The sequence below is a fragment of the Cydia amplana genome, chromosome 4, assembly GCF_948474715.1.
Source record: "Cydia amplana chromosome 4, ilCydAmpl1.1, whole genome shotgun sequence".
NCBI classification, from domain to species: Eukaryota; Metazoa; Arthropoda; class Insecta; order Lepidoptera; family Tortricidae; genus Cydia; species Cydia amplana.
In genome coordinates, this window is record NC_086072.1 from 12,483,257 (window position 1) to 12,502,254 (window position 18,998).

Below are 18,998 nucleotides of genomic sequence, written 5' to 3' on the forward strand. Positions count from 1 at the left end.
AACGGATTGGCGATTAATTGAAACTTCGATATCTTCACTAAAAATAAACACCCTAGAAATGCTAATGGATAATGAATACTTTATAATATAATTTTTAAAAAATTATAACGGGGTCATAATTAAGAGAAACTTATAAAGAACTTCTAAATTAATGATTACACAGATAAATTATCTTATAGATCTGGTTTAATTTATTGCCCGTATTGGATTTATATACACTGTATATAGAGTTATGTTATAATGGTTATCTGTTCATTTAAGGTAGTTTCAATCCTTTCAAGTAAAATTTAAATTGTAAAAAGGCCCATAGTTTATCGATATGACTTTGTCGACGTGGCCACATGCATCTGGTTCCTCATTATAAGTCGTACATAAAATGTGTCTGTGTGTGTGAGGCTACGGTGACAGATGGCTTAGGCTTCATCTTTAAAAATAATACATCTATAGTCTAAAGCAAATTTTTGACGTGTATTAAATTAAAGTTCGAATCAGGCCGATGACTTATTGCAGTTAAATAACATCAGCGAATTTTTTTAATGACTTGGTTGGTACCTACGTGAGAAATTGAGAATCTAGGTGTTGGAGGGTGACTATATTTTATTTCATCGAGCCAAGTGGAGATCTCCGTTTCAGTTTGGGCCAAAATGCCATTGTTTGTTTGACTGTTTTCTTCTACCCGTCTCATTCTTCAACCGTTTCTCGTGAAATTTTGTGAGCTGGTTTGATAATTTTACAGAATTTTCTGCCTATTAAGTTCTTGGAATTTATCATGGTCTAATAAAACATGGTCTTCTCTTCCCAGAGTGTCACTTGCCTACGTCACAATAACATTGCCACTTTATTTCAACATAACATGTTACAAATGGTACATTATATCTATGGTTAATAAGTTAATTTATTTCTTTATAATTTAATAATTTTCATTTATATGTATTTTATCTTAAATTTTACAATAACACGTCATTTTTAATTATTCGTTAGCAATATCTTCCGATTCACAAAGAAATTTCAGACGTACGGGTAATTCTGTTTACACTATTGGCACCACAGGATAGCGCTGTCACATTTGACAATCCGCCATTTTGTCCCTGACCGACCGTCCTTGTCGAACGCGTGTTAATTGTTATTTCCTTCTCGCTCAGTGTCAGCAGACGCAGTGTTTTCCAAACTTTTCACGTCGTAAGCTTGGTAATTAATGTTTTGTTACGAAAATGGTTGGCTGCTCTATTCGGAACTGTAAGAGTAGCCCTAGTAGCACGGTCGCATTTTTATCATTTATCACCATGCCTGTCACGTTCTAACAAGTATGTAAGTGCGAAAGTGACGGGCTTAGTGATAGTAGATAAAAATGGAACCGTGCTGAGCCCGTAGGAGTGAAAAGTGCAGTATAGATTTGTTTTATTTACTATGTTTCTACATGAATAACTTAAAATTAATGCCGTTAAAAGAATTTTCACCGTTGGTTAAAATTCTCCCACATATTAAAGTTTGAGAACCTGTAAACAGCATGATGACGTAGGCAAGTGACAGTTAGGTCATTCGCGAATCTCGGAAGAGAGTACCAGGCGGAGTATATTATTATACCATGGAATTTATTAAAATGGCCGCGGGACTATGTAAGAAAAGAATGTCTCTATTTTTTGTATTACCTCTGATCTGATAAAACTATCCTAACCTTTAGCATGCTAACTCAGCTTTAAATTCAACGGTATATATACCGCACAACAATAGAAATAGAATTGATGAATAGATTGTAGCAGTTGTTACGGTAGCTGTCATACTCGTCGGATTACCCCAAACTAATGGTAACTAAGGCACAAAGTACAAATTAGTTATAAATATCTTGTACCAGGAACCGATGACAGTGTAGTTCCTGTCCCTGCGACGAGCGTACCTCGAAGATGCCCGCCAAATGAGGAGCTCAAGTTAAGAGAACCCTGCCCCCCGGATTCTTGCGACATGCTGTATCTGTCCGTTCTGTGCATCGCAAATCAAACTAAAGAACTTTTGTGCACCTGCAAATCAGGCTATCTGCGGAGAAACACTACCTGTGTACCTGTAGACAGGTGTCTTCCACGTGAGTCAAAAATTTCTCTTTCAAATATTCAATTATGATATGCATAATTTGCAAAGAATCTTGTTCACTACGGAACCATAAAAAGTTATAAATATTGGATAAAAATATTTAACTTTTGCGAATTAAAAGGTGCAAATATGTATAGGTTTTACTTTACCGTTCTGTCGCCATGCCTGATTTATGTACCTATATCCATGCCAAATTACAGCTTTCTAGCACTAAACTAAGTGGACAGACGGACGGACATAGCGAAACTAAAAACAAGTGCTCGATTATTAAAACCTTTTACAACCTAAAAAAAACAGGCACGACGCAGGACTAAGCTTAACTTTCGTTTAAGCTTTGTTTTGTTTTGTTGACAGCCGAATGCGCCGATGACCCTAACGCTACAAGAGGATGTGGCAATAGATGCAGAAAAACATGCGCAGATTACAATACGACCAAAGTGTGCAAAAACAATGTATGCCATATTAACGGATGTAACTGTAAAGATGGATTGGTTTACGATCAAAATACAAAGAGATGTGTTAAACCCAAACTCTGCAGTAAGAGAAATCATATATTATATTTCTAAGTTGAAACCATAGATACCTATTATTAGCATTATACACGTATATCTTGTAAAACTCTATTAGGAAAAGATTCTGAATTTCGTATCGCTGTCGGCTTATTACAAGTCGTTACAAATATAAATTTCTTCTTTCTTTACAGCCAAGCAATGCAACGGACCGCATGAAATATACATGGACTGTCCAGCTGGCCAATGTATCGCCAAAACTTGTGATGACCTTGTGAATCCACCTGGTTGTCCAAGAATAAAACCTCCGTGCCCAGGGGGCTGTGTTTGCGAAAATGGATATTTGAGGGACAAAAATGGAAAATGCATACGGAAGGAACAGTGTCGTAAGTTAAACTTCCCTTACATACGTAAAACCAATTTATAAACAATCCACAATTCAAGTCTCATTAAAAAAATAATGATATAATGTGGTAATTTTTACTAACAATATTGAATAGGGGAAATACCCCTAACCAAAAGCGTCTCAGACGGCGCTTCGGATTCGGGAAATGAATTACTGATTCACTAGATATGAAATAGTAAAGATATGTGACGTTCCACGGCAAAAGGTACCTTATGGCGACTGGGGCTTACGCTATCGCTCCAATATTCAGCCAGGGCAATGGCACCTTTTGCCGTGGAACGTCACATATCTTTACTATTTCATATCTAGTGAATCTCTTATTCATTTTCCGAATCGCGCCGATAGTCTTTAGACATTTCTGTATCTTTATTTCAATTAAGTAGCAGAAAAACGCGTTTTAATAAATTAGTATTCAATTATATACTTTGGTATTAATAACATCATTTGTTTATTTTTTACCGCAACCATTCCTGTTTAATAGTGAGAATGATGAAACCTAAGACGTAGTGAGCACACACATGGCCATTGATATGTAAACAATTATAACTTTATTTACAGTACATAATATATTGTATTACTTTACCGCACTAGTGCGATTATGAACACATTATGTCGAAAGTTTAAAGGCCCATATGTACTATAAAACCTTGTATGATACATGTGCGAACGAGTGGCGATAAATTAAAATACGACCGAATGGAGCCTTTTCGCCACTCGTTGCGAATTTCCTATTTTTTCACTTGTATCATAATGTACTATTATTTTAGCTTCTCTGCAATGTAAAAAGAAAAACGAACGCTGGTCCAACTGCGTGATTGGAGACTGCTCTCCAAGGCATTGCGAAGACGTTGGGTATCCGGTACCCTGCCCAGACATTATTGGCCCCTGCGCTGGTGGCTGTGTTTGCATTGAAGGCTTCGTAAGAAACTGTGAAGGAGAGTGTATTGACATGAAGGATTGTCGTGAGTATTTAATACAGTGTGTTTGACAAGAGCGTGACCAGGGTTCATGTATATTTTAAGGATGTGGCACAGAAAAAAAAGTACTAGCTGAATAGAATGTTCTTTTGCCTACAATGCTTCGTAAAAAATAATAAAAATCTTTTGACAGTTTCCCACCTAAACTTCAATAAAAAAAAGAATGTCGCTTACGATTCACGTTATTATGAGGCAATGTTCTTCTGTACGTACCCGAAAGGGCCCAAAATGTTACGAAACCAAGCTGATTGCATATAAATAAATCGAAGGCGTTTGTAATTAAGTGGGTGAAGCTATATGGAGTATAAAAATGTTTACGATTTACCAGAAAACGGGAAAAAATAAAAAAGACCACCTCCACATAGGATTTAAAACGGGTCTTGCAGATGTTTTCAAAAAATTCACTTCTATCATTGCGTTCTGGGCCTTCTGAGCAAGAAAACTAAAGAAAAAAGGTTTGAAGATATCTCTAGATACAATCAGAAGGCGTTTGAATGAAAATGGTTTAAAATATCGCAATACAAGTTTTACCGGTCACGCTCTTATCGTACATAGTGTATATTCTGCAGGTTGAGGCATATTGATAGCACCTATAGTTCGTTTTTTTTAGCATTAGAAAGAAGATAACTTGACATGTTTTTTAATTGAAAAACGCTTTTTAAAAATCAGAAACTTATACTTATGAAAGCAGAAGAATATAAATGATCGTATTAGATTCATAATTGTTACGTATTTGCCGTGACTTATTTTTAAAACATCTTTTTCTATAAAAAGACACATCAAGATTGTTTACCTTTTTTCTAATGCTAAAAAAACGAACTATAGGCAGGAAAATTAAATAAGGTGTTAAAGTTTGGTGCTTCGAAGTTGATTTTTTTTTAACATATGTAAAAAAATAACAGTTTTGTGCACTTAAAATTATGGCACTTAAAGTAGAACATATTATGTAATTTATGTAATATGTATGTAGGGTGATCATTAAGGAGATAGATCTATATTTTAGCAATCATGCTTTGTTTTGTAGGTAAGAAACTAATTTTCGGAAATAGTAAAACGTGAATCATATGCACCTCTTCTACTTACGTACTCTGTAAAGACTTGAAATATATTTTAAACCGTTTGCCTTATAGCATGTTGTGGAGGAAGTCCTAACGCAGTAAGCGGTTGCGGTAACCCATGTGGTCAGACCTGCGCAAGCCTCTATGCGAACAATTCCGACTTGATCTGCCCCAAATATTGCGAGTACAATGGCTGCGACTGCAAACCCGGATACCGTTTTCTAACAGATAGCACGGAGTCTAAAAAATGTGTTCCGGAGAGTGAATGTCCTAAGCGTAAGTTACTTTGAGCTTTGGATGAATCAAATCATATGCCGACCATCGCCCACATTTAAGCCTACTGCTGTCATAAACATCAAATTTCCACCAATTACTTTCATCGTAATACCATCTCGGGCTAAGTGTGCCTCGCCTACGTCACCCGTATGTGCCATTCTCTTGGTGACTATGCTCGTCCCTCTGTCCGACTGATTGCGGCAGATGTGACCGATGTGCATAATTATATTCCTTCGTATTTTCTCGGAAACGTACGTATTTGTCATTGTACTTCAATCAAAGTACTTTTTGTACCGAGACTAACTGAAATAGCAAGACACGTTCGTATGTTTTCGCAAAAATACGAAGGAAAATAATTATGCACTACATTTAAAACTCAGTTGCATAGAAACTCCATCCTTTTAGCACCTACATAATTGTAAAACCTTACTGATTTTGGCAAGCCTTCAGTTTAATCGATTTGACCATTTATAATAGCTACATGTGGAGCAAACGAACAGTACTACTGCGGTACTTCATGCCCCGAAGCCACCTGTGTCAACCCCAAGCCTCCGACATGCGTCAACAAGAAATGCAAATTAGGTTGCTTCTGCAAGAAAGGATGGGTCTCTATTGGGTCACATAAATTTTTTGTTCCGATTTTATCAGTCCATAACGTTTTCCATCATAATTTTTATTAGTCATATTGTCAATAGTCATAAAATTTAACAATAAAAATTGGAGTTCCGATTTTTGCAGGTCATCATTATTGTTAGTCATAAAATTTGTTACTCATAATATTCAAAGTCCAGATGGTATACCATTACATAATGTTGAAGGTTGAAGGCAATAAACTTAATTATAATAATTGTTGTAAGGTCTTTTACCGCAGGTTATAATGATAAGTAGGAGGTCTCTGTTGCTTTTCATAAATATTATGTTCCGATTTTTTTTAGTCCATAACGTTTTCCATCATAATTATTATTAGTCATATTATCATTAGTTATAGAATTAAACATTACAAATTGCATTTCCGATTTTTGTAGGTCACCTTTATTGTTAGCCATAAAATTTGTTACTCATTATATTCAAAGTCTAGATGTTACCATACCATTACATAATGTTGAAGGCAAATAAACTTGCTTTATAATAATTGTTATAAGGACTTTTTTCGCAGGTTATAATCATAGGTAGTCACGTGATTAGTTAGCTATAACATTATTATGCCTACTTGTTTACATACACGCGTTTGTTTGGCCTACTGATTTCCCCGCCAATTCTTATTTTTCATGTAGCTTATTAAGGCATTCCGTCCCGCCAACGAGTCGACGGAGCCCCGCTATGCGGGGCTCCTATTTCCGCTCTGAGGGACACAAGGTAACTAACGAACCTACCTGAGGAAACAGGTTTTTTTTGTTTGGCTTACTGATTTTCCCGCCAATTTTTATTTTTCATGTAGCTTATTAAGCCATTTCGTCCCGCCAACGAGTCGACGGAGCCCCGCTGCGCGGGGCTCCTATTTCCGCTCTGAGGGACACAAGGCAACTAACGAACCTACCTGAGGAGATAGGTTTTTTTTTTGTTTGGATTACCGATTTCCCCGCCAATTCTTATTTTTCATGTAGCTTATTAAGCCATTTCGTCCCGCCAACGAGTCGACGGAGCCCCGCTATGCGGGGTTCCTATTTCCGCTCTGAGGGACACAAGGTAACTAACGAACCTACCTGGGGAAATAAGTTGCTTTTGTTCTAATTCGTTTCTATACTGATCGCTTAAGACGTAATTTACATTAGGTAAAATCGGGAGTCTTTTATCATTTCATAACGTTTTTCATCATAACTAAAAATAAGACATATTATCGAAAATCATAATGAAATGAACTTTCAAATATCTAATAGTAGAGAGAGTAGAGTAATAATGACATATTTAATATGAAGGATGTTATTGATTTGGTTTCTTAGACGTAATTCACTTTAGTCATTAAAACAATAATGGTTAACGACCAATTAGTCCGTTAAAATATATGCCTGAAAGCATTTCTGAATAATTATTGATACACCTTTGAATGTTATACTCATCAATTTTATAATCTTTGTGATTATGAATATTGATGTTTATGTCCATAAATCATAAGGATATCATTTTCTGACAATCGAAATTCGAAACAGTAAGTTTATGGGAAACAAAGGGATGACATTAAAAAGATATGATTAACGACCATTAGTACGATGAAATATATGCCTTAAAATATTTCTGAATAATTATTGATATATCTTTGAATGTTATACTCATCAGTTTTATAACTTTTGTGATTATAGTGTTTAATATTATAGATCATTAATATTCGAACTATGAAACGTTGTACTTAACAAAAATTATGACTATTGATGATTATATCCATAAATCATATGGTGATCAATTTCTGAGTATCGAAATTCGAAGCAATAAATATGTGGGAAACAAAGGGATCCCAGAAAGGATTCGTCAGAGACTTCAACAACACATGTATACCGGTCAACAAATGCAGTAGGTTTTTTTATGTTCACTTTAACTAGTTAAAGGAAGAGAACATGCTGTTTAAAATTTCGTAAAAATCTTATAACAAAGACGTAGGTAATAAATCTGGCTACATGGACCTTAAGCACAATAGTCCTAATGTAACTTATAAAACTTTATACAAAACTATACTAGTTTGCCCGCGACTTCTTCTGCGTGGGCTGATAATTGATAAAAATACTCCAATGTTCTTCCCCGGGCCTCAAACTGTATCTAAATCGGTTGGGCGGTTTACGCGTGAAGAGGTAGGTAAGTACTTACTTAACAGACAGACAGAGTTATTTATAATATTATAGGGATGCAGAAATGTGTGCTGGTTGTGTGTAAGACTACTTAAATTGTCTCGGGTGGATCAGTTGTAAAAATGTACGTATATGTTTCTTTCTCAGCCAAATGTAAAGGACCCCATGAGATACTCATAAGTTGTCCACCCGGTCAATGTATCCCAAAAACATGTAAGGACCTAATAATTCCGCCTGGTTGCCCGAGAGTAATACCTCCTTGCCGAGATGGCTGTATTTGCGAAGAAGGATATCTACGAGATGCAAATGGGAAATGTATTGAGAAGTCACTATGTCGTAAGTTTCGTCTTATGCTTACTAACTTTTATCTTGCTCAGCGACTTAGAAAAAAAGAGAGCAATCGATTGGTGGAAGTTCGCTAAAGGACAAGTACACTCGAAAGCTCTAATCAAAGGGTTCAACAGCAAAATCGCTAAGGAGCTTCTGGGGCTCAAAAGGCACAAAACTTGCGCGGTGACTAGAATACTGACTGGACACTGTAAGTTGAACAAGCACATGTTTCAAATTGGCAAGAAACAAGATGCGACATGCAGGTTCTGCCAGGAGTCAGAGGAGACTGCAATGCACATTCTCTGTTCCTGTGGACCACTAATGTCAAAAAGAAGTACCTAAAGTGTCATTCAATAGAACTTGCTAACTATGTAAACAAACCGCCATACTAAAATTGACACTGAATGTCAAATTACTAGTAACTTTTGTTTACATAGTTCGCAAGTTCTATTGAATGACACTTTACTTAGGGCGGCATGTATTGCAACCCTATGAGGTACAGAACGTTACGGCCCAAAGCATCTGTAATTTTCTGGATGCAACGGGCATTAGTAATGAACTTTAAAGGGCCGTCACAATAGATCAATACTTGGTCGACGTGACACTCAAAGGCCCGATACCACCCCAATAATAATAATACTAACTTTTACCTGCATATTGTAGTAGGTACCTACGTAATCAGTATTTTCCGAAAGTGTCCATTATAAAAAAAGACGACTAAATAAAATAAAAAATAAAACAGAACTTTTATTAATGATATTTTTGTATTTGATATTTGCTATAAACTGGTTCCCTCTTTTCTACGAGAGAATACTTTTCCAGTTAGTCCAGCACAAGAACACAATAATTATGATGATCATATTAATATTACAGCCAAACCTCATTGCAAAGCTAATGAAACCTACGTATCCTGTGCTGTCAAGTGTTTCGACAAGCGCTGCCCGAAAATCGATGGACCCCAGCCTGTATGCGACCCGCCTAGACCCTGCCCTCCAGGGTGCATATGCAAGATCAATTATAGATATGACCAATCTGGAAAATGCATACTTGCTTCTGAATGCCGTAAGAACATTTTTTTGTTTTTCATTATCGACCTTTACAGCATTGCCACCTGTATGAAATGTTGTTGCTTAGCTTATTTTTACCAATGAATAATGCGAAAATAACAGGAATAACAAATCGCATTTAATAGAATATATCGATAAATAATTAGGTAGTACACAGGATGGACGTTTGTGGAATGTCCCTTTCTAACAAGAGCTGTCAAAAAGTGACATCCGCTTGTATTACAAGTTACAAGCTTTTGAGAAACGGGCCCCACAGGCTATTTAGAGTGACCGTTGTATAACAATTATATTTCCTTTTTTTAACAGCACCATTAAAATGTAAGGATCCCAACGCTATGTGGGATCCATGCCCCTCAGCCTGCTTGAATGAGCAATGCGACGCAGCTGACTCTCCGCCCGTAACGTGCAACACATTACTTCTCAATTGCAACCCTCGATGTGTTTGTAAACCAGGGTATTTTAAACACCCGAAAACCGGATTATGCGTGCCAGCTAAAGAATGTCGTAAGTAACATACAATATTCATTGCTTACAGTAAATCAACCTATTATCGTGCCCCTTCGTTTGATAGCTGAAATAAATGGCGCTGGGCTGCGCTGTGTTTTGTGATCATAGGCATAGTTTATAACTAGGCATCGGAGTTTTTGTCGCATGGTAAGACTAATAGCAAGCTATGGAGTCGACATTTGCCATAAATGTAAACTCTTATTCATACTCATACTCATTTATTTAATTTATCTTAAAATGCCTTTAGAGCGGTCAGTCGTGTATATTATCTTAGTCAAATTATATAAAAAAATATTTTACTATTAGATTATGAATTCATAATTTCAACTATTTTAACATACAACTATACAAACTACATCGCTGCGAAAGACCTAATGTTGTGTAGCTGACCGCTGATAAAATTGATTCGACCAAATCGCACATCTGATTAATCTTTCCAATTTCTCATTTAAATAAGTATGAAAGTATACACGGACACATGTTGAAACGTAAAATATATTTCAAGTAAACAACTAATCAATGACAGTAGTGATAGAATTAATTCATAACTTTTTTAATTGTGGAAGGTTATTTTCTTATTTTCTCAGTTCCATTCACTTTCGGCTCTATTGCAACAAATGAGGTTTAATAAATTAAACTCATATACGTAGTAACTATTTAGTAATCTGTTCTCATATTAATAGTTATTTGTACAACAAGAGATCAAAGTTTGATATTTCTTCGAGTGCTTATTTTGAGTCCCGTGCAAGCGAAAGATTCTATAATAGATTCACGAGCGTAGCGAGTGAATCTAATTTAGAATCTTGAGCGTAGTAAGGGACTCAAAAGCGCACGAGATGTAAATAACTTTGATCTCGTGTAGTACACAACATTTTTCACCTCAGCAGTGAGAACATATTAGAAAACCCGAAAAATTTATTCCTTCTTCATCACTTACCTCTATTCACTCATGTTTTCTTAAGATATACCAACAATTAAATTTTCACCTCAGCAGCTCGAACAAGGGTACTTTGCTACTTAAAAACAGTGAGCAAAATCGCATTTTGCTCACTGAGTGAGCAAAATCGCATTTTGCTCATTTTGTCCTTTCAGTGAGCAAAATGCGATTTTGCTCACTGTTTTTAAGTAGCAAAGTACCCTTGTTCGAGCTGCTGAGGTGAAAATAAAATTAATCATGAGTATGAGTATGAATAAGAGTTTACATTTATGGCAAATGTCGACTCCATAGCTTGCTATTAGTCTTACCATGCGACAAAAACTCCGATGCCTATTTATAACGTTAGCGCCATTTACGTCAGCTAGGTCGCTTGGGTCACTCTTAAAATCGTGGTTTCCTACCTACCTATATACTAGGGTTTGCAACCCGGATCCGGAATGTATGAAATTATCCGGATCTGGATCCGGATCCGCGGATCTTCCCATACATTTCGGATCCGTCGTGCAAACCCTACTATATACCTACCTATGGTATTTAAAATAACCAAGCAAACATTTTTATGGCAGTTATAAAAAACTTATTATCTACTTAGCATATTAGTAAAACGTAGTTTAACATTTCCTCTAACAGTTCTAACAAACTATGCTACTAGGTATATTGTCGCCTGGCTGACGGGACCAAATATCAAAAAAAGTCGACTTCAAAAATTAAAATTAAATAATCATTTATTTCAGATCATAACAATCCATAGAATTTATTTGTTTACCAAATATCCGGATTTTTCTTATAATCAGTCATTTTTATTTTTGCTACTGCATATTTTTTTATATTTGCAGTAGCCTTTTGTGTCAAATCTAAAATTATTGATTGAAGATAAATAGGTATGTATAAGTACACTTTATTGACATCAAAATGTGTTTTGCAGCGGGCGTGTGTAAAGATCCCAACGCCTCCTGGAAAGATTGCCGTGACCCCTGCCCAGGCACTTGCAAAAACACTAAACCTCTATGTTTGAGCAAAGTTTGTAGCCCCGGATGTCAGTGCAATGAAGGCTACGTTTTATCTAAACAGGGGAAAGGGGGAATATGCGTTAAAATTGAAACATGCGCAGGTAAGGAAACGTAATTGAATGATATATTGTCATTAATGTTTATGATGTTTGCATATTTTTGAAAATTTCTTATGTCCATAATGTTTTTTGCTATTTGAATCGTCTCTAAATCGAAATATTAAATAGGTACCACTATTATAAATATTATAATGAACTGAAATGTATTAACGTTAACGCTTAACCCTTAATTCTGATCAGCAAAAACAAATACATTTTTCATCACACTCTCTCAATAAATGTGGAATTGCACGCAGGCTTAACGGGAGTAATAGAAAAAGCGTTTTCCCTAGGGAGTAATGAAGTTTCTAGTACCTACCATAATTAACAGTTATTTGTCTTTATACTTCATTTTTGTATCGCAAGTGTGATGAAAAACATTGTGTGTAACTCGGGGCGTAATAATATTGCAAACTCGAGTCGATAAATCGGTACGGCAAGCCGTCGCGATTTAACTTACTCTCGTTTGCAATATTTAACTTACGCCCCGTGTTGCACAATGTACTATTTTTCTCATGATTTTTCAATCCATTTTAGATTATATCCACTGTCCCCCCAATCAGACCTTTGTACCATGCACATTTAAATGCCCCCAAGTAATGTGTCCAAGGTCAGACCAAACGCTTTTGTGCAAGCCACCACGAGACTGCCCTGGGGGGTGTGGTTGCAAGCCCTACTATAGATATGACTTCAATGATAACTGCATCAAGTCGGCTGATTGTCGTAAGTTACCTACTCATAATTTGTCAATATCAAATCATTTTATTATTACATTTATTACTTAAAAACTTACTGTGCAGATTTAAATGAAAACTATTAGGCATTCTCAATATAATTATGCAATCATTGTTTTCAATTGATTTTTATGATAAGGGCTTTTTCTAAAATAAATATCGAAAACCCGATTCTTTCAAATCTGGACATTCTTGGGCTCATTGTACTCAGAATCGACAGCACTCTCCATCCTACCATTAAAAAAAGATGTCCCAAAATGTCCATTACATTACGTCACGTTTTTAGTATGAGAAAATTTTTCACTTGTATGTAACGTGACGTAGTGGAATGTACAATTTTCATACAAAATTTTGGGACATCTTTTTTTAATGGTAGGATGGAGAGTGCTGTCGATTCTGAGTAGAATGAGCCCAAGAACGTCCAGATTTGAAAGAATCGGGGTTTCGATATTTATTTTAGAAAAAGCCCATATAAATCAAAGGTGTTGACATTTTTATGTTAAAACAAATCATGGCTGAACCTATAGCTTAAATTAGCCATAAATATCTTTTTAAATTTTTTTAAAAATATTACATCAATGTAGTCAAATAAAATTAAGTAGGTACCTACATAGTAATAAAATGATTACTTACATGGCTCTGATTTTTTCTGCCAAAATTGCAAATAGGTACATAGATTATTGTAGATTATTGTAAATTTAACTCGAGTTACCGTATATCAAACTGAAAGATCGCTGCCTCACCTATATGGTAAAGTATCAGCAACATACTGTTGTTCACGATTAATTTATGTGTAAGTACTTATACTTATTTTGTTAATACAGCTTCAGTAGAATGCACCAGGCCAAACGAGGTGTGGAAGTGCAAACATATCGGTGACTGGGAAAATTGCGATGAGAGATACAACTCTCCTCCGTTTTGGGAAGGCGACCCTGATGACTGCGAACCGAAGTGTGCTTGCGAAAAAGGGTATTGGAGAAACCCTCAGACAAATACGTGTGTTACAGAAAAAGAATGCCGTAAGTAGATGGTCACACGCCATTTGAAATAAAATAGGAACTTACGAAATGAAGCCAATAAATAACCAAAAGTTTTATTTAAGGACAAAAATACCCTGCGATAAGATCATAATACATTATCACATTGATTGATATGACAAATAGTTATGAGATAATTCAACTCCGTTTCGTTAGATTTTAAGATTTGCTGTATTATAACTCTAAAATAGTCAATAATTTGTTTCAGCCCCATAAAAAGACGCCGAAGAACGACGAGTATCCGAGAAGACGATTATCCTAAATGCTAATTGTTTTCCTAAACTATAAATAATTATAATTATATATCTTATATGTAATGTGATGATCAGAATCATAAGAAAGATTTTTAGTATTGTAAATATCTTCCAAGTACCTATAGTGTCCACACGTTATCATGTAAATGTATTTATATCACTATCATTCATCACTACATAGTATAAAACAAAGTCGCTTCCCTGTGTGTCTGTACAGACAGACAGGGACGCGACTTTGAAGCTGTCTGTATGCTTAGATCTTTAAAACTACGCAACGGATTTTGATGCGGTTTTTTTTTAATAGATAGAGTGATTCAAGAGGAAGGTTTATGTATAATTTGTTAATCCGTGCGAAGCCGGGGCGGGTCGCTAGTTATAAACATAAATTAGTATGTTTTGATGTGTGTTGTTTTTTTAATCCCTATTAATGCCTATTATACGTATACTACCTTAATATAACCTTAATCTAACTCTATTTAAAATAATTTAACTAAGCCTGGAATTATTTGAATTGTAAACTTTTAATTAATAATTATGATATTTATGATTGACATGACATATGTATTTCCGTTTTGCTTTAAAGTCTATTTTTTTATTCGGTAGACTGAAATGACAGTTAATAGTATGAAATGACATTTCATGTTCATACAATTAGCTGTCATTTCAGTCTACCGAATAAAAAAATAGACTTTAGGTATGCTTATATCGAAACGATTACTTATCTTTACATTTAGCGTAATTATATATTTTATTTTATGTACTCCTGACGTGTAATTAATTAGCTTTATAAATAAAATATGAATATGAATATTAAACAAATAATAAATTATTTCTATTAAACCTACTTGTTTATTTTTGCATAACAAAGAAGGTAAACAATCTTGACATGTTTTTACTACATTTTATGAAAGCATAAGAAAATAAATGATTGATTTATAATTGTTACATATTTGCAGTGACTTATTTTTTAAAAGTGCTCTTCAAAAAAAATACACGACATGATCGCTTACCTTCTTCCTAATGAACGCCCCTGTAATATAGTTCTATGAGTCTAATCTATATAGTTTTTGGCTAAGATAGTTCTCAGTTCAGGCGGACTACTAAGTAGTAGTTTATTTATGAATCATATTATAATTATACTAAGTATGTACTTATGTACCTTCTAAACCTTGGCCTCGACAGTTACCCGTCACGCAGTCAGCATCCCGCGCTGTATCGCGCGCGAAAGTTGCCGGCGCGAGGGTTGCCTGTTGCCTTCACCCTCAATCGCTTCCCGAGCTCCTTGTGGATGGAACCCACGCGCACCTTTGCCCCACGGCCTGAGTGTCTCGACACTGTCGACCATGTCTCGACGCCAGAAGCTACGAATAAGGGCCACCCCACATTTGGCGTCTTTCGGGCCTCGGCCTCTGGTCAGCGCTATGGAAAATGACGTCGCTGCGCAGTTGCGTCGAGCAGCGGCCATAGCGCTGACCAGACGCCGACGCCCGAAAGACGCCAAATGTGGGGTGGCCCTTAATGGTATATGTACATGGAATATTACTACTTACATAAGTAAATGGACCCGGAAATTATACATCTACGTGTAGTTGGTACCTAGTACCTAGACCTTTTCGGGTTGCAATAGTATTTACAACGCTGTAGTTAGGCAGGTGTTACTGCATTCAAATAAATATATAGGTACTTATGAATGCTTACATCCATGTAAAAATCCATACGTATATAGTGTGTGGCCTACAACACGGGCGAATAATTAAAACGTAGATTCTACTCCTCAAACAATAAAACTTTTGTTCAACAACTTTTTGAAATTATGTAGTCTTAAAATTGTCCCTTTTTCAAACAAACTAAATAATATTTTCAATGTACTTTAAATTCCGTCTAATTGACATTGCCCGTCAGTCTTGTCATCGTACAGGCATAATCATTTTCGTAATACATTGCGTGTTTGAATAAATTTTAAAGTGTTTTAAAATACAAACCACAAGTTATTTTTAAAAGTCGCTGAACAAACATTGTCTAGTTTGAGAAGTAGAATCTACGTTTTAATTATTCGCCCGTGTTGTAGGCCACACACTGTATATACCTAAGTATATAGTTTGCACCGGGACGGCAACAACAACAGATTAATAAAAACATGTTTTTCTTAACTTCAGCATTCAGCATAGCATATTGAAACTAGCGTTCATGTATTTTGCATGCAGGTTATTTGTTTTAAAACAACTGTGTTTACAACGAAGGGCCCTCTTGATTGTTCAATAAGTGATGAGAAAGATGCATTTTATCTACATGTGGGGCAAGGTAACCTACCTGAAATTCGTTTTATTAGATATGTAACTGAATTCCTCAAGATAACGAACGTTGCAGAATTTAGACACTCAGCATTTAAGCCCCATGATTGAAAGCTGAAACACCTTTAAATATTTTTCAGCTTTTAATTTAATTAGAAAAATAAAATACATATCTAAATAGAAGTAAACTTGATTTTGTTTGACGTTACACTTTCTCTAATTTTAACCGCTAAATCACTAACCTAACCTAACCCAATAACTTTAGTGACGCAACTTTAGCCCATTTACAAATACAATGCATCTAAACCTCTAAACATCTAAACATACCTACGTCGAAGACTATTATATTAATTTTACTCAAGTGTGTATCCGGCCTAATGTAGGCCTTCTCTATGGCCTATATTACTCCGCTTACGTACCTCCTTGACGATGTGCAAATTATGCAACTGGCACAAAACAATAGTCAACTCCTCTCCTCCAGTAATCATAGTAATAAAATAAATAAACTGTCAGTTTTTTTATAATTTTTATATGTAAACCAGACAAAAATACAAAAAATTCAATAAAATTTTCAAATTATCATAAAAATTGGAAAATACTATTGAGAAACATTAAAAAGCGCCACGGTTAGTACCTTCTTGTTAATAAAGGTAAGTAGTTAGGTACATAATATTTATTAAATTGATTAGAAAATATTTCATTATTTTTCTTTTGTAGTTTTGCAAATATTTGCTGAATTCGTCTGCGATTCTGCCTGATGTCTGTACTACCTCGTGGTTACGAATGCTGCCGGCCGTGTCCTAGGTATTTGTTTCTTTTTTTATTTTATTCTTAGCCTACCTGAAACTCAAATGTGACGAAATACTTCGTTCACAAGATTCTCCAAATATGTAGTTTATTTTTGTAACTTGCGTCGACCGGTACACGGACTAGTGTTTACAATTTGGAGCACCTGTACCCTGTACTATTCTTACTTGCATGCTAGAGCATGTCAGAGCGTCTTCAGTTTTACTGAAGAAACATGTATATACCTACCATATGTGTTGTATAGGTACGGCTGTGTACGCGGTGAGTACAGCATCTACCACAAGCGGCCACGCTGCGGGCAGCCCCGGCCCCAGCCGTTTCAAAGGGAGTGCGCCTGCTATTGCAGTGAACCCACTAACGCTCCAATGGAGATGTATGTCATTTCAGTCATTTGTAATAGGTCAAACAGGTGCACTAAGTAACTAAAAATAACTAGATACCTGTCTTGAAACCTTGAACACATTACATGAATAAGATTTTTATCAAAACATTTTTTTTTGCATACTGTAGGTGCTTTTCTTTCAACAATCATCTACCACTTATTACGATTCTTACAAATTGAAAGTCAATGAGGTTGCCTTGTTCACAGAATAAATAATAGTGCCTTGTTTTAATGACGATCTCCGCTCTCCATAGTCAGATCAGCTTAATGGTCAACGTCATCTCAGGTCTTTTATAAGTATGCCAAATTATACAGAAATTCCAATATATTAAACCATACGGTTACGGTAATAGCGTTCAAAATATTAACAACTTTGCTTCATCCAGGCCATGCCGCTACGATATGCCGTGCAAGGCGCACTGCTTCAACCACGGTGCGTGCACTCGGCCCAGCGGGCGCTACGCGCGCACCGTGTGGTACCCCGGCGAGTGCTGCCCCGCCTGCCCGCCCTGCCAGACCTTCACGTGCCCTAGCCCGCCCTTCCATCCGTGCTGCTACCAGACCTGCAACAAATTCTGAGGGGTATCTTATATAAAGGCTTGGCATTCAGGTGATGTGCGTCTGTTCGTTTTTAACGGTTTCCCTGGACAATGTTTGTAGAAATATGACCTTCCAGTTTCGTGTGACCATGGAGTTTTGCAACTTATTGTCCTTATATACCTATGAAATAAGTGTATTTTGTTTTTGGGTAATTAAATGCCTGATTAACATTTACTGTATTTTATCTCGTTTAATGTAGTGATGAGTTACGTATTTTATGGAGTGTTGAGTTAAATACGAAGCAAGCAGATAACTCTACATTTATTTGGAGTCATAAGCATAGCAAAGAACTCAAAGGCATAAGGTGCAAATAACTTTCGTATCGTATTGTACATAGGTACTACTTTTTACCTCTGCAAATCAAGCACACAAATATGTACCGCACGGTTACATTTATAAATTACACCATGTTAAAATAGTTATTTTCGATACCTACAAGTGCGAAAAAGAGGAAATTCGAAACGAGTGGCGATAAATTAAAACACGACCGAAGGGAGTTACAGTACATATTATAGCACTTTAAAGTTTCGACATACGCACGAAAACTGCTATTTTACGCACTAGTGCGGAAAAGTAGCCCCATATGTACTGTAAAAAAGTTTTCCCACAGCAATGTACTACTTATATACTCTTATTTGAGCTGCCGAAGTGAAAATGCTTTTTGTTTAAGATGAGGATGACAGGTACGCAAGTCAGTAGGATCATCAATCCATCACAACAGCTCTACCCCTCCACGCATAATAACTGTAACAGCCATTGAAAACCCAGTTTTTATTTGGAATTTGCTGCGCGAGTATACTGTAGACAATTGTATGAGTAAACTAATATAATATACACGACATTTTACAAAATACAA

General features: G+C 35.9%; 2 protein-coding genes across 2 annotated transcripts in view; both read left to right on the forward strand.

Moving 5' to 3' along the window:
- The window catches only part of LOC134647524 (zonadhesin-like), a 31,575-nt gene extending 17,774 nt beyond the window's left edge, over positions 1–13,801 (forward strand). Inside the window, exons 11-21 of the mRNA XM_063501875.1 lie at positions 2,789–2,980; positions 3,768–3,962; positions 5,108–5,311; positions 5,789–5,905; positions 7,763–7,816; positions 8,236–8,424; positions 9,292–9,480; positions 9,792–9,989; positions 11,855–12,040; positions 12,575–12,760; positions 13,596–13,801. Of these exons, the coding sequence (XP_063357945.1) occupies positions 2,789–2,980; positions 3,768–3,962; positions 5,108–5,311; positions 5,789–5,905; positions 7,763–7,816; positions 8,236–8,424; positions 9,292–9,480; positions 9,792–9,989; positions 11,855–12,040; positions 12,575–12,760; positions 13,596–13,798 (1,913 nt within the window). The 3' untranslated portion in view covers positions 13,799–13,801. The remainder of the gene's footprint in view (positions 1–2,788; positions 2,981–3,767; positions 3,963–5,107; positions 5,312–5,788; positions 5,906–7,762; positions 7,817–8,235; positions 8,425–9,291; positions 9,481–9,791; positions 9,990–11,854; positions 12,041–12,574; positions 12,761–13,595) is intronic.
- A 3,065-nt stretch (positions 13,802–16,866) lies between these two features.
- Positions 16,867–18,161, forward strand: LOC134663283 (uncharacterized). The gene is made up of 4 exons (XM_063519697.1): positions 16,867–16,979; positions 17,071–17,157; positions 17,405–17,533; positions 17,929–18,161. The coding sequence occupies exons 2-4, from the start codon at positions 17,111–17,113 to the stop codon at positions 18,119–18,121; spliced, it is 369 nt and encodes a 122-aa protein (XP_063375767.1). The 5' UTR covers positions 16,867–16,979; positions 17,071–17,110; the 3' UTR covers positions 18,122–18,161.
- The last annotated feature ends 837 nt before the right edge of the window (positions 18,162–18,998 follow it).

What these genes read in the sequence shown, in the direction of transcription:
- LOC134663283 (XM_063519697.1), top strand. Translation starts at nt 17,111, where the DNA reads ATGTCTGTACTACCTCGTGGTTACGAATGCTGCCGGCCGTGTCCTAG. An exon ending in TGCTGCCGGCCGTGTCCTAG is followed by an intron (nt 17,158 to 17,404) that starts GTATTTGTTTCT and finishes TGTGTTGTATAG; the next exon opens with GTACGGCTGTGTACGCGGTG. An exon ending in ACTAACGCTCCAATGGAGAT is followed by an intron (nt 17,534 to 17,928) that starts GTATGTCATTTC and finishes TGCTTCATCCAG; the next exon opens with GCCATGCCGCTACGATATGC.